This window comes from Scyliorhinus canicula, chromosome 7 (genome assembly GCF_902713615.1).
Source record: "Scyliorhinus canicula chromosome 7, sScyCan1.1, whole genome shotgun sequence".
Lineage (NCBI taxonomy): Eukaryota > Metazoa > Chordata > Chondrichthyes > Carcharhiniformes > Scyliorhinidae > Scyliorhinus > Scyliorhinus canicula.
In genome coordinates this window covers 191,680,397-191,694,552 of record NC_052152.1, presented here as the reverse complement: position 1 = coordinate 191,694,552, position 14,156 = coordinate 191,680,397, and the positions used below count along the sequence as shown (strand labels likewise).

Here is a 14,156-nt window from a genome sequence, read left to right as displayed (position 1 = left end):
CGTGTGGCACAACCATGCCAAACCTTGGAGTCTGGGTGGGCACTGTAGCTCAGATGGTAAAAGGGCCGCTCTCGAAAACAGCAGATGCTGAGTTCGAATCTCAGCGCTGCCCCCTCCACACCTTTCGCTCAAAGCAACTCACTGCAGAAGAAATGCCCTTGATTATTCTTGAAGGCAGCACGGTAGCACAGTGCTTAGCACTGTGGCTTCACAGCGCCAGTGTCTCAGGTTCGATTCCCGGCTGGGTCACTGTCTGTACGGACTCTGCACGGTCTCCCCTGTGTCTGCGTAGGTTTCCTCCGGGTGCTCCGGTTTCCTCCCACTAGTCCTGAAAGACGTGCTGTTACATAATTTGGACATTCTGAATTCTCCCTCTGTGTACCCAAACAGGCGCCTGAGTGTGGCGACTAGGGGCTTTTCACAGTAACTTCATTGCAATGTAAGCCTACTTGTGACAATAACTATGGTGATTATTATTATTATTAATTTGTTCTGGGGCAACCTTTGTCTCTCCTGGTCTGCCCCACCGACCACCCATAACACCCACCGACTGTCGAGGCCTCTACCGTGCGGCTGAAGGTTATTGCTAATATGGAATTGGCAATCGGTGTTAAGTGAGTAAATCACACAACCCAAGTGGATTTCTGTGGATGGATGGGCTATCTAGCATGTGGGAGTCATTGCCTAGCATCCCAATCGGACCGTTATTCCTGAACACTGCCCGAACAATGCAAGAAGCAACACCACACATGCAACAACCAACATCCGAATGCCTGTGGATGCCGAAGGGTCTGTGTCACATTGCTCCAGGGTGCTGGGACTGTTGTCGGCTGTCAGCAGGTCACTGTTGAGGGCAAGGGGGTGTGATAATAACCCACAGAGAGCGGAGCGCCAGTAGTCCACAATCTATGCCATAGTCTGACCCCTGCCTGTCTGTTGAGTGCTCGCTCACACAATCACCTGCACGTGGGAGGGTGGGGGGGGGGGGGGGGGAGATGCCTGGAGAGATTGGCCGTGGATTCAGAGGTTGGCCCGCATTGTGGAAGAAACTGACGGAGGCGTCAGACTTGTCATGATATGCTGGCATGTATATAATGATATACAGACAGGCATAGACGGGCAGCTAATGAACACCGAGAACAGGACATGACCAATGAGCAGGCAGGACACTCAGAGATGGTATCTCACTATAAAAGGCACGAGGCACTCACACGCCGCCTCTTTCCACTGATGAACATCTACAGAGTGAATCATGGTGTATTTACAGTATCACACCTCCAGCACGTGGCTAAGAGCTAGTCTGGTTCAGTCAGACAGAGTAAGGTTAGGTTAGCAGAGAGTCGAACTCAGAGAGAACTGTGCTAACTGCCACTGGTTCAATAAATCAGATTGAACTAACTTCAAGGTCTGGGGTACCTTTTGGTTAAAGCTGCATCCAATTGCAGCCTGTGTCATCCCAGAGTACATAACACAACATGCTACCAGGAGACTGCTTATTCTAGGTGGTTTACCTCAGTCCGTTCCGTGACGACCAGCGAATGTATCCCGGCACCATGGAGAAGATTCAGGCTCCTCACCAGCTCAGGACCTCTGGCAATCTCAGTGGCAACTGGTCGACATTCAAGCAAAAGTTTCTGCTGTACATCGAAGCTTCAGACCTCGTGGGTGCATCTGATGCAAGGAAGATCACGTTTCTCCTCTCAACAGGTGGTGATCAAGTCATCAAACTCTTCAACTCTTTTCACTTCACCGAAGGCCAGGACAAGACAAAGTTTCAGACCATCCTGGACAAGTTTGACAGTCACTGTGAAGTGGACACCAATGAAATCTTCGAGCGCTACATATTCAAACAGCGTCTACAAAGTAAAGATGAATCTTTCAACTCCTTCTTAACTAACCTCTGCCTGCTAACGCTATCCTGCAATTTTGGTGATATTGCTGACTCCATGATCAGAGACAAAATCTTTTTTGGAGTTCACTCTGATCCTCTGAGAGAGCAGCAACTGAAAATCAAGCATATGACCCTGCCAGTCGCGATTGAAACATGCACAGTGCATGAGCATGCCAAAAATCGCTATGCCCAGTACAAATCAGCTGAAAATGAGAAAATTGCCTCCCAGAAGGCAGAGAGTGTGCAGGCCATCTCCCGGATGCAGCGCCTCAGCATTGATGAAAGTGGCCATTTTAGCATGCTCTTCCCGGGGCCCCACGCATGCCCGATGCGAGCCGGATAACGAAACGGCGGACACCCGCACTGCACATGTGCGATGACGCGCGGAGCGTCAGGCTCCGATGTCATGACGTGCTCGAACTGTGGCAACGCCCACTTAAAGAAACACTGCCCTGCAAGAGGCAGGCGATGTTTAAACTGGGAAGCCTGGACACTATGCAGCCTTGTGCAGGTCTGCACCACCAGTCAGGGTGCAGCGCTCCCAATTCCGACAACGGCGCGTTCAGAGTGTGCAACAACGATTACAGGATTCTGATCCTGGCAGCACAATGGTTCCAGAGGAAGAATGCCTGAACTCTGCCTACTCTGTGGGCATCATTACCAAATGTGAACATGCCACATCCAACTCATCACAAATTCAATCCATCCTCGCTGGGGATTCTGCGGACGAATGGCGTGAGGTGATGCAGGTCAACCACTGCTCCATCCAGTTTAAGCTGGACACAGGTGCTTCTGTCAACCTCCTCCCACAGGCAGATTTCAAACGCATCAAGAAGCCCCCCAAGGTTTTTCCAGCAGCCTGCAGGCTCCTGAACTACAACGGAAATGCTATCACGGCACTGGGATCCTGCCATCTACTCGCCTCCAACCGGAGCACCCGTGCACGGTTATGTTTTGAAATTGTCAAACCAGACAGGGCATCCCTACTTGCTGCACATGCCTGCAAGCAGCTGAACCTCGTGCAGCGGGTTTACACAACGAGATCCTCCAATGTGGATCTTCAGGCAGGCATTGACCACACCCTCGCTCAGTATCCTGATGTGTTCGAAGGGATGGGCACGCTGCCAGATTGATACAAGATTCTGCTACGACCTGATGCCAAGCCAGTGGTCCACTCACCACGCCGGGTCCCAGCTCCACTGAGGGAGCGCCTGAAGGCACAGCTCAAGGATCTTCAGCAACAGGGCATTATTTCCAAGGTAACCGAACCGACTGACTGGGTCAGCTCGATGATATGTGTTAGAAAGCCTTCGGGAAACCTGTGCATCTGCATTGATTCCAAGGATCTCGATAAGAATATAATGCATGAACACTACCCCATCCCAAAGTGGGAGAAACTCACCAGTGAGATGGCACACGCACGTTTTTTCACCAAATTCGATGCGTCACATGGATTTTGGCAAGTCCAGCAGAAGGCTCTGCACCGTTAACACACCGTTTGGCAGATACTGCTATAATCGCAGGCCGTTTGGCATTGTCTCGGCATCGGAGATCTTCCATTGCATCATGGAGCAGATGATGGAGGGCATTGAAGGGGTTCGTGTATACGTGGACGACATCATCATATGGTCCACGACCCCTGAAGAGCATGTTTCCCATCTCCAGCAGGTATTCCGCCGTGTCCATGCCAATGGCCTGAAGCTGAACAGGTTCAAATGTTGCTTTGGCGTGTCGACACTCAAGTTTCTAGGTGACCAGATCTCTCAGCAGGGCGTGCGCCCGGACACAGACAAGGTCAAGGCCATCAAAGCCATGAAGGTCCCTGAAGACAAGAAAGTGGTGTTGCGCTTCCTGGGCATGGTCAATTTTCTGGGCAATTTCATCCCAAACATGGCCTCACACACCACGGCCCTACGAAACTTGGCGAAAAAGTCCACTGCCTTTGAGTGGAAGGCAGCACATCAGACAGAGTAGTTGGAGCTGAAAGCCAAGCTCACCGCTGCACCTGTCTTGGCATTTGTTCGACCCAGACAGGGAGACAACGATCTCGACAGATGCGAGCCAGGATGGCATCCGGTGCGGTGCTGCTTCAATGCGATGACACCGGTAGCCTACGCATCGAGGGCCATGACGCCCACCGAAACAAGGTATGCGCAAATTGAGAAGGAGTGCCTTGGTCTTCTCACTGGCATTCTCAAGTTTCACGACTATGTCTATGGCCTGCTGACATTTACTGTTGAGACGGATCATAGGCCTCTGATCCACATTATCCACAAGGACCTGAACGACATGACGCCTCAGTTGCAGCACATCCTCCTCAAACTCCGAAGGTACGACTTTGACTTAGTGTACACAACTGGCAAGGAGCCCGTCATCGCTGATGCATTGTCCTGCTCCATCACATTGCCTAGTGAACCGCTGGAAATCATCCGGCAGATTGAATCACGGGTGCAGCTGTGTCCTAGCACACTCCCGGCGTCTGATGAGAAGGTGGTTCGTATCCGCGAGGAGACAGCCAAAGGCCCCCTCTTGCAGAGTGTCATGTACCACCTCACCAATAGCTGGCAGAAAGGGCAGTGCCCTCAATTTTACAATGTAAAGGACGGCCTGGCGGTGATTGATGGTATCCTCCTGAAGCTGGACCGGATTGTCATTCCACTCACTCCAGAGCTTTGTGCTCCGCCACGTCTGTGAGAGACACCTGGGCGTCTGGAAGTGCAGACACAGAGCCGGGCAGACTGTCTACTGGCCCGGTATTAACCAGTACATCTTGAAAATGGTCCTCAACTGTGCGACTGTCAACGCTTCCTGCCAGCGCAGAGCATGGAGATGCTCCAGCAGCATCAAGTCGAGACCTCCCGTGGTCCAAGGTTGGCATCGACCTCTTTCGTGCGAATGGTCGTGACTACATGTGATTATTGACTATTTCTCCAACTACCCTGAAGTCGTGAAGCTCTCAGACCTCACATCTCGGACCATCATCAAGGCCTGTAAGGAGACGTTTTCCAGGCATGGTATCTCACTCATTGTCATAAGTGACAATGGCCCGTGCTTCAACAGCCACGAGTGGTCTATGTTTGCCAAGTCATACCATTTCAAACATGTCACTTCCAGCCCACACTATCCGCAGTCCAATGGGAAAGTTGCAAAAGGGGTGCACCTTGTGAAACAGCTCATCTGCAAGGCCGCGGATTCTGCTTCTGACATCTACTTCGCGTTGTTTGCGTACAGAGTGACCCCACTGTCCACTGACATGTCGCCGGCTGAACTCCTGATGAACAGGGACCTGCGGACGACACTTCCAGCCATACACTTACCCAACCTGGATCACCTCCCGGTGCTGCAGAAGGTGCAGGAGCTCCGAAACCAGCAAAAGCAAGGCTATGATGCTCATGCCGCTGATTTGCCCGTGTTATCCCCGGCAGACACTGTCAGGATCAAGATACCGGATGGTGGCTGGTCTGCTCCAACTGTTGTTGTTCAACAGGCTGCGCCCCGCTCGTATGTTGTACGTATGGCTGATGGTTCTGTTGTGCGACGAAACAGACGGGCACTGCGCAAAGTTGCCTGCCCGCAACCGCTTTCTACTCCATTTCCATCCGTTGTTTTGCTACCTCCTTACCTCGAACTACAAGGCCACCAGTCCGGCTTCCATCCCGCCTGTCAAGGCGCCGTTGTCCCCACCACCGCCTCTCCGGCGGTCGACAAGGATCAGATGCAAGCCCCAGAGACTGGACTTATGAACATTTGTTTTGTTTGCTATGTTCTATTTTCTCACATTAGACAGCTGTCTTCACATGTAAATACGTTCACATATGCCACCGCTTGTAAATATGTCAATATATGCCACCACATACAAGTACGTTCCCATTTGCCAACAACACATTTTTTTTTAAAAAGGAAGATGTCATGATATGCAAACATGCAGATAATGATATACAGGCGGGCAGCTAATGAACACAGAGAACAGGACATGACCAATGAGCAGGCAGGACACTCAGTGATGGTATCTCACTATAAAAGGCACGAGGCACTCACACTCCGCCTCTTTCCGCTGATGAACATCTACAGAGTGAATCACGGTGTATTTACAGTATCACGCCTCCAGCACGTGGCTAAGAGCTAGTCTGGTTCAGTCAGACAGAGTAACGGCACTTAGGTTAGCAGAGTCAAACTCATGGAGAACTGTGCCGCTTGTTCAATAAATCAGATTGAACTGACTCCAAGGTCTGGAGTATCTTTTGGTTAAAGCTGCATCCAGTTGCAGCCTGTGTTATCCCAGAGTACATAACACAACAAACAAACAATACTGGTTCTGCGCAAGGGTGTTTAATGTGTTATACATTTCCCCACTCCCGATGGTGCAGCCCCTGCCGCTGCATGTCATCAAGGTAAGCCTCGTCCTGGGTCACGTCCACCATCGAATCAGACATTTTGCCGAGACACGCAGCCATGGCCGTCATCGACTGTGCGATGCCTTGGACATCTTCACCAATTGTGCTGACATCGTACACAAGGCTTTCCACTGTAGTTGCCATCTTAGCAGAGTTGGTCTCTCCTGCACCTGTAGCCTCCGGGACTTCTCCAATCGGCTATGGACCGGCTGGAGTATCGCTGACATCTCCCTCTGAATGTGCCGGCTGCACCCTCCTAACTTCTCCATCAGCTCCGGGTAACCCTGTACTAGAGGATGGGTGGCATGGTGGCACAGTGTTAGAACTGCTGCCTCACGGCGCTGAGAACCCAGGTTTGATCCCAGCCCTGGGTCACTGTCCGTGTGGAGTTTTCACATTCTCCCCGTGTCTGCGTGGGTCTCGCCCCCACAAACCAAAAATGATGTGCAGGGTAGGTGGATTCACCATGCTAAATTGCCCCTTAATTGGAACCCCACCCCCCAAAAACCCAGTACCAGAGGCACAGCGTTAGGCTGGGACCCGGCTGCGTCCTGGGATCCAGAAGTCCTCCCACTGCTGTCTTGCCTCCACCTGAAGTCAGCACCAGTGTGGCACTCACCAGATTGTGCCCCAGAAGCCTAACCACTAATATTTCCCACCGAGATGCGTGTATCTGAGGTGGTGGAAGTGGTGACAGCTGTGTTGCCTTGATCATGCTATCTTGGGACGCTGGAGAACGTGCCACCTGGGATGGGGCGTCGGCTGGAGGACCTGCAGGAGAATGGAAATGTGGTCTGTGGGAGGGAAGGGTCAGTCAGTAAGGCAATAACAATCCACGTTTGACAGGCCCTCTGTTTGGGGCCCAGTATATCCTCACCTCTGCGGCCTCCACCAACCTCCTGCATGGGTGCCTGCTCTGTACTTGGCCACCCCCGTACACCCCAGGACCCGTTCCTCGAAGGAGGTGAGGATTCTTATCCGCCAATCATTCCCTCTCCTGACGGTTGTGGGAGAGATTTTCCTCCGGAGAGACAAATAGTGCATCACTGACCACATGAGTCGTACACAGTAGTGTGAGTGGGGGTGTGTGACAGAAAGGTTGAAGTGATAAGGGGGTTGAATGGAGGGTTGGGGGCCACATGGGGGGCTGTGGATGCTTGCGTGGGGATGGGAATGTCCCGGGGCGGGGCGGTCATTGGTCTCTACTCACTCACGCTGCCCTGTGTAGGTGGTAGACCTCTTTGCTATTGCTTCACAGCGCCAGGGTCCCAGGTTTGATTCCCAGCTTGGGTCACTGTCTGTGCGGAGTCTGTGTGTTCCCCCTATGTCTGCGTGCTTTCCTCCGGGTGCTCCCAGAAGTCCCCGAAAGACGTGTTTGTTCGATGAACTGGACATTCTGAACTCTCCCACGGTGTACCCGAACAGGCGCTGGAATGTGGCGACTCGGGAATTTTCGCTGTAACTTCCTTGCAGTGTTAATGTAAGCCTGCTTGTGACAATAATAAAGATTATTATTTTTCCTCCTGTCACACTCCCGGAGCTTACAGCCGCCGCCGCCTCGTTCCAGGTAACACTGGCTGCCCTGTGGCTCACCCTTCGGGACCCTCGTGAGAACAAGACATCTTTCCTGGCCTCCACTGCATCTATGAGCCTCCTCAGGTCTCCATCCCTGATTCCTAGGGCCGGTCAACTCGGCACCATTATTGCGAGCTGGCTGGGGTTGGCTGAGTAAGTGCTGCTCGACCTTGTTAGTGGGGGGCTGGTGAGCGTGGTCCCAATAAAGCAGCTGGTGAGTCTTCATTTGTGGCAAGATGCCTGTAGGGCCTCATTAAGTGGATCAATTAACGTTGCATAGCATTGATTGCCTCGCTGGGCTGAGCGCAGGAAGCTCGCAGCAGTTCCTGCTCGCTATCACACTTACAAATCTTTCTGGAGAATCGCACTCTCGGTGTCTATCCGTCTATTTCTTTTTTTTAAAATGTTTTTTTAAATAAATTTATCGTCCCCAAATATATTTTTCCAATTAAGGGACAATTTAGCATGGCCAATCCACCTACACTGCACATCTTTTGGGTTGTGAGTCGAGATGTAGACACGGGGAGAATGTGTAAACTCACATGAACAGTGACCCGGGGCTGTGATCGAACCTGGGTCCTCGGCGAAGTGAAGCAGCAGTGCTTACCACTGCGCCACTGTGCAGGCCCTTTATCTGTCTATTTCTATTCTACGTGCACACACGTATGCACACACGTGTTTCTACACGTGTGTACATATGTGTGCACGTCCATGAGTGTGTATACAATGTGTGCATACGCACACATGCACACACATGCATGTACGTACACATGTGATCAATTGCACGTGTGCACAGACACGTGTGTGTGTGTGTGTGTGTGTGTGGATCGAACCTAGGACCTCAGCGCCGTGAGGCAACAGGGCTAACCCACTGCGCCACCTTGCTGCCCTGCAGGCTGCCTTATTTAAGTCCACTGCTTAAAGGTGCATTCTGATTATGGGTCCAAAGACCAAAAATAATTGTGCGATTACATACATGTACTCCCGTATGCATTCATATACGTGTGCACTCCCTCGTGTAGGCGCGTGCACACCCGTTTTGGTATGCCGTGCTTCTAAGGTTCTGATGATTTTCTTTGCCAAAGTTGTCTACCTTCTCTGCAGTCTCAGCATCATTTCAGGTTAACAGCATGGATGTGCCAGGCACTCACTAATTTTAGAACAATAAAGAAGTTATTTACGTCAGCTGTGAGAGAGAGTGTCAACTCCTTTCTCCTTTCAATGTCGAACCACATCTGCTCAGCTCTTTCAGAAGCATCACCCAGGATCCAATCACTGACATTTTCCATGGCCAACTGGAGGTTGTAAGCCAAAGCTGGTTCAGCCGGCACTGACGAGTCTGTTTTCTCCTCTGCAAAACAAAAACAAAATCCTGGCCAATCCACCTATCCTGCACATCTTTGGGTTGTGGGAGCGAAACCCATTCAAACACGGGGAGAATGTGCAGACTCCACACGGACAGTGACTCGGAGCCGGGATCGAACCTAGGACCTCAGCGCCGTGAGGCAACAGGGCTAACCCACTGCGCCACCGTGCTGCCCTGCAGGGTGCCTTATTTAAGTCCACTGCTTAAAGGTGCATTCTGATTATGGGTCCAAAGACCAAAAATAATAAAATAATTAAGAACAAAGGGGAATCAAAAGGATGGACTCTAACATCAGGATGGATGGAGATTGGATGGTTTCCTTGCCAGGTTTGTATAGAGCTGGGGACACAATCTCAGAATTAGAGGCAGGTCATTTAAGAAGCGTTGAAGAGGAATTTCTTCAGAGTGTGGTAAATCTTTGGAATTCTCTACCCTAGAGGGCTGTGGAAGCTCAATCATTCAGCATGTTCACGAGAGAACATATACTAATGAATTCAAGGTGCAGTGGGGGAAATGATTTGATGGGTCTTATTGCCTACACCTACACCTGATGATAAACAATTTTAAGGTTAATTCTTTCCAGGTATTGCCTCATATAATTGTGAAAATTTCAGTAAAAACTAGTTTTTTTCCAAATAAACTAAGGAACTTCTGCTCTGTGTTGGTGCACACTATTGGAGGTGGACAAAGGTGGTATTTTCATAGAATCATAAAATTTACAGTGCAGAAGGAGGCCATTCGGCCATTGAGTCTGCACGGCCCTTGGAAAGAGCATCCCATTTGTGCCCACACTTCCAACCTATCCCAATAACCCCACCTAACCTTTTATTTTGGACACTTAAGGGCAATTTTGGTTTAGCTCAGTGGGCTAGGTTGTAATGCAGAACAAGGCCAGCAGCGCAGGTTCAATTCCTATACCAGCTGAGAATTCTCCTGTGTACCCAAACAGGCGCCGGAATGTGGCGACAAGGGGCTTTTCACAGTAACTTCATTACAGTGTTAATGTAAGCCTACTCGTGACTATAAAGGTTGTTTATATATTTTATTTAGCATGGCCAATCCACCTAACCTGCACATAGAACATACAGTGCAGAAGGATGCCATTCGGCCCATCGAGTCTACACCGGCCCATGGAAAGAGCACCCCATTTGAGCCCACACTTCCAACCTATCCCGATAACCCAATAACCCGACCTAACCTTTTTCTTTGGACATGAAGGGCAATTTTGGTTTAGCTCAGTGGGCTAGACAGCTGGGTTGTGATGCAGAACAAGGCCACTTCCGATGCATTATAGTTAGAAGAGAAGCTAGTTCACCCTATTCGGGGACAAGACTACTAATGATCATTTGTCAGAAATGTCATCAGGTAGGTGAATTAGATCAGCAATTTCCATTGTAACTCACAATTACTGACTACCTCATGTTGTGTAAATCGACCAAATTCTTGTCCTGAAATTGGAAGATTTCCTCAAAAAGTGCAAGAGTATGAAAATGCTAACTATTATATTTTGTTGGGGTGGCTGAGCAAGGGGAAGGAGAAGTATCTCTTTTGGGGGAGGGGTGAAGAAACCATGTAAGCTAACCGTGGGCGGGTAAATTGTTTCTTGGAGTAGGCCATATGTAAGCCTTTTTGCTGTAGGATACCAGGTCGGGTGGATTTGGGAAAATAAAAAGGATAAAATGCTCTCAAATACTCTATTTTAAAACATTTTATTTCAAAAATACAATTGAATAAGTTTTTTAATGTTCCACTGAATATACTGGTTTGGCCTCGACTGGAGTATTTTATCCAATTCTGGGTGCCATGCTTTTAGAAGGATGTGAAGGCATTTGAGAGAATCAGGATGGTTCTGGGGGATGAGAGACTTCAGTTACGTGGCTAGACTGGTGGAGCTGTGTCTTTTTCCCAGAAAAGAACAGTAAGAAGCCTTACAACATCAGGTTAAAGTCCAACAGGTTTGTTTTGAATCACTAGCTTTCGGAGCACTGCACCTTTCTCAGGTGAAGGCTCCTTCAAAACAAACCTGTTAGACTTTAACCTGGTGCTGTAAGACTTCTTACTGTGCCCACCCCAGTCCAACGCCGGCATCTCCACATCCCAGAAAAGAAGGTTGAGAGATTTGTTAGAGGTATTCAAAATCCAGAGGGGTGCATGCAGAGTAGATAGGAGAAACTGTTCATGTTGGCAAAATGATTAAGGAGCAGAGGATACCTGACTAATGGTGATTGGCAAAACAACCAGAGGTGCCATGAGGAAAAGGTTTTCTTTGCAGCCAATGGCTAGGATCTAGAATTTATTGTTTGAGAGTGTGGTGGATGCAGATTCAGTTATGGCTTTCAAATCGGATAATTGCTTGAAAACATAAAATTTGCAAGACTGGGAGGAGCTATGAGAGCCGGCACAGGTACAATGGTCTGAATTGCTTCCTTCTGTGCTGTAACAAAGGATTTTTCTTAATGTGACTGATCTTGCGATTTTTTTCTCCCCCCCCCCTTCCGTTTTGTGTAGTTTGGCTGAGGACCCGCCTAAACAGGAGCAGGAGGAGGAAACGGAGGAGGAGATGGAGATCTCAACCAGATCAAGAGGTGAGTTTTTTAAAAAAAAATTTGCAGCTTGTGCCTGTCTCTCCATCTATAGTGATGGATACTTTATCTGAAAATGTTGAGGTGATTCCATAATAAGTGATGGGTGCAATTTAACACCCAAAAAAGAATCCCGTTTTGCACCGGCTTTGGTTTGGAATGCCCTGCTGAAGTGGCACTTGCCTCACTTCCTCCCAATGCCGCTCCAATTCCAAACCCCCCCCCCCCCCCCCCCCCCCACCCCCCCGGACTCCAGCATAACTCTTGAGGGGTCCTTGAGCCCTCCCCTCACTTACTCCTAAGGACAGGGCATCCCTGGCATGGGAAACCTGGGCATATTGGCACTGTCAGCGGGCATCGTGGTAGTGCCAAGGTATCTGGGTGCCAGTGGGAGTGCCACTTGGAATTTTAGAGATCGATCGATGACCATTAGAAGGAGCAGGCAGTCAGTGCAGGAATCCTCTGTTACTGTCCCCCTCTCTAACAAGTATACTGTGTTAGATACTGTTGTGGGTGATGGCCTATCAAGGGAAAACAACAGCAGCCAAAGCGGTGGCACTGCGGCTGGCTCAGCAGGGAGGGTCAATGCGCAGAAGAGCAGTAGGTATACGGAGGTCTATAGTCAGGAACACAGATAGACACTTCTGTGGTCGTGAACGAGACTCCAGGATGGTATGTTGCCTTCCTGGTGCCAGGGTTGAGGATATCTCTGAACAGGCAGGGGGCATTCTGAAGGGGGACGGTGAACAGCCAGAGGTCGTGGTACACATTGGTACTAACGACATCGGCAGGAAGCATGCTGAGGTACTGCAGGGGAGGTTTAGGTAGTTTGGTAGTACGTTTAAAAAACAAGACCTCTGGGGTCGCAATCTCGGGATTACTCCCTATGCCATGTGCCAATGAGGCATGGATTATGAAGATAGTACAGCTAAACACGTGGCTAAACAGCTGGTGTAGGAGGGGCCTATACAAGGAGGACGGGTTGCACCTAAACTGGAGGGGCACCAATATCCTGGCTGGGAGGTTTGCTAGCATCACTTCGGAGGGTTTAAATTAGTGTGGCAGTGGTGTGGGAACCAGAGCAGTAAGTACTGAGGGAGAGCTAGAGACTAAGGCCAGTAAAACTAAGAGGACGAACAGGCAGGGAGAAGTTGCTGAACACAGTGGGGATGGTGGTCTGAAGTGCATTTGTTTCAATGCAAGAAGTATGACAGGTTAGAGGTTGGATTAGTATGCAGAACTATGGTGTTGTTGCTATTACAGAGACTTGGTTGAGGGAGGGACAGGCTAATTGCCACTCCACCCGGTTAAATGCCATCTCCGTGTTCATTGCCACCGCTACCTCCACCTCCTGCCCCTCCAAAGGCATCATGGCATGGTAGCACAGTGGTTAGCACTGTTGCTTCACAGCTCCATGATCCCAGGTTCGATTCCCAGCTTGGGTCACTGTCTATGTGGAGACTGCACGTTCTCCCCGTGTCTGCCTGGGTTTCCTCCGAGTGCTCCAGTTTCCTCCCACAAGTGCCGAAAGATGTGCTGTGAGATGAATTGGACATTCTGTATTCTCCCTCAGTGTACCTGAACAGGCACCGGAATGTGGCGACTAGGGGCTTTTCACAGTAACTTCATTACAGTGTTAATGTAAGCCTACTTGTGACAATAAAGATTATTATAACTTGTCCAAATCACACTGAAGGATCTCTGCGTCCTCCTCACAGCTCACCCTCCCACACAACTTGGTGTCATCTGCAAATCTGGAGATATTACATTTTATTCCCTCATCTAAATCATTAATATATATTGTGAATAGCTGGGGCCTTAGCACTGATCCTTGAGTACCCCAATAGTCACTGCCTGTCAATTTGAAAAAGGCCAGTTAATTGCTACTCTTTGTTTCATGTCTTTTTCTATCCATCGCAATAGACTACCTCTAACCCCATGCGCTTTAATGTTGCACACTAATCTCTTATGCGGTACTTTACCCTCTGAAATTCCAAATATACCACATCCACTGACTCCCCCTTGTCAACCTTATTAGTTACATACTTGAAGAATTCCAGTAGATTTGTCAAGCATGATTTCCCCTTCATAACTGACTCTGTCTGATCATGTCGTTATTTCCTGAGTGCTCTGTTATAAAGCTGATGCTTTGCTACAATTACCATTACATGTCACGCATTACCCTGGAGAAAATGTTGTCAATATTTTGTATTTTTCACACATGGATATTGTACCTGTGACTTCATCTCAAGTTCAAAGATATACAAGAACCGATCCAGTGATGGGAAGGTGATAGAATTAGTCGAAAAAGGACCGCTGTCAGATGTTCATTGGAAAAATCCAGATCT

General features: G+C 49.4%; 1 protein-coding gene across 12 annotated transcripts in view; it reads left to right on the top strand.

Annotated features, from left to right (window-relative positions):
* zmynd8 (zinc finger, MYND-type containing 8) overlaps positions 1-14,156 on the top strand; it is a 283,096-nt gene that overhangs the window by 135,441 nt on the left and 133,499 nt on the right. For all 12 annotated transcript variants that reach the window (XM_038803563.1, XM_038803569.1, XM_038803567.1 and 9 more), the window contains one exon: positions 11,735-11,811. In XM_038803563.1, coding sequence (XP_038659491.1) covers positions 11,787-11,811 — 25 coding nt within the window. In that variant the 5' untranslated portion in view covers positions 11,735-11,786. The remainder of the gene's footprint in view (positions 1-11,734; positions 11,812-14,156) is intronic.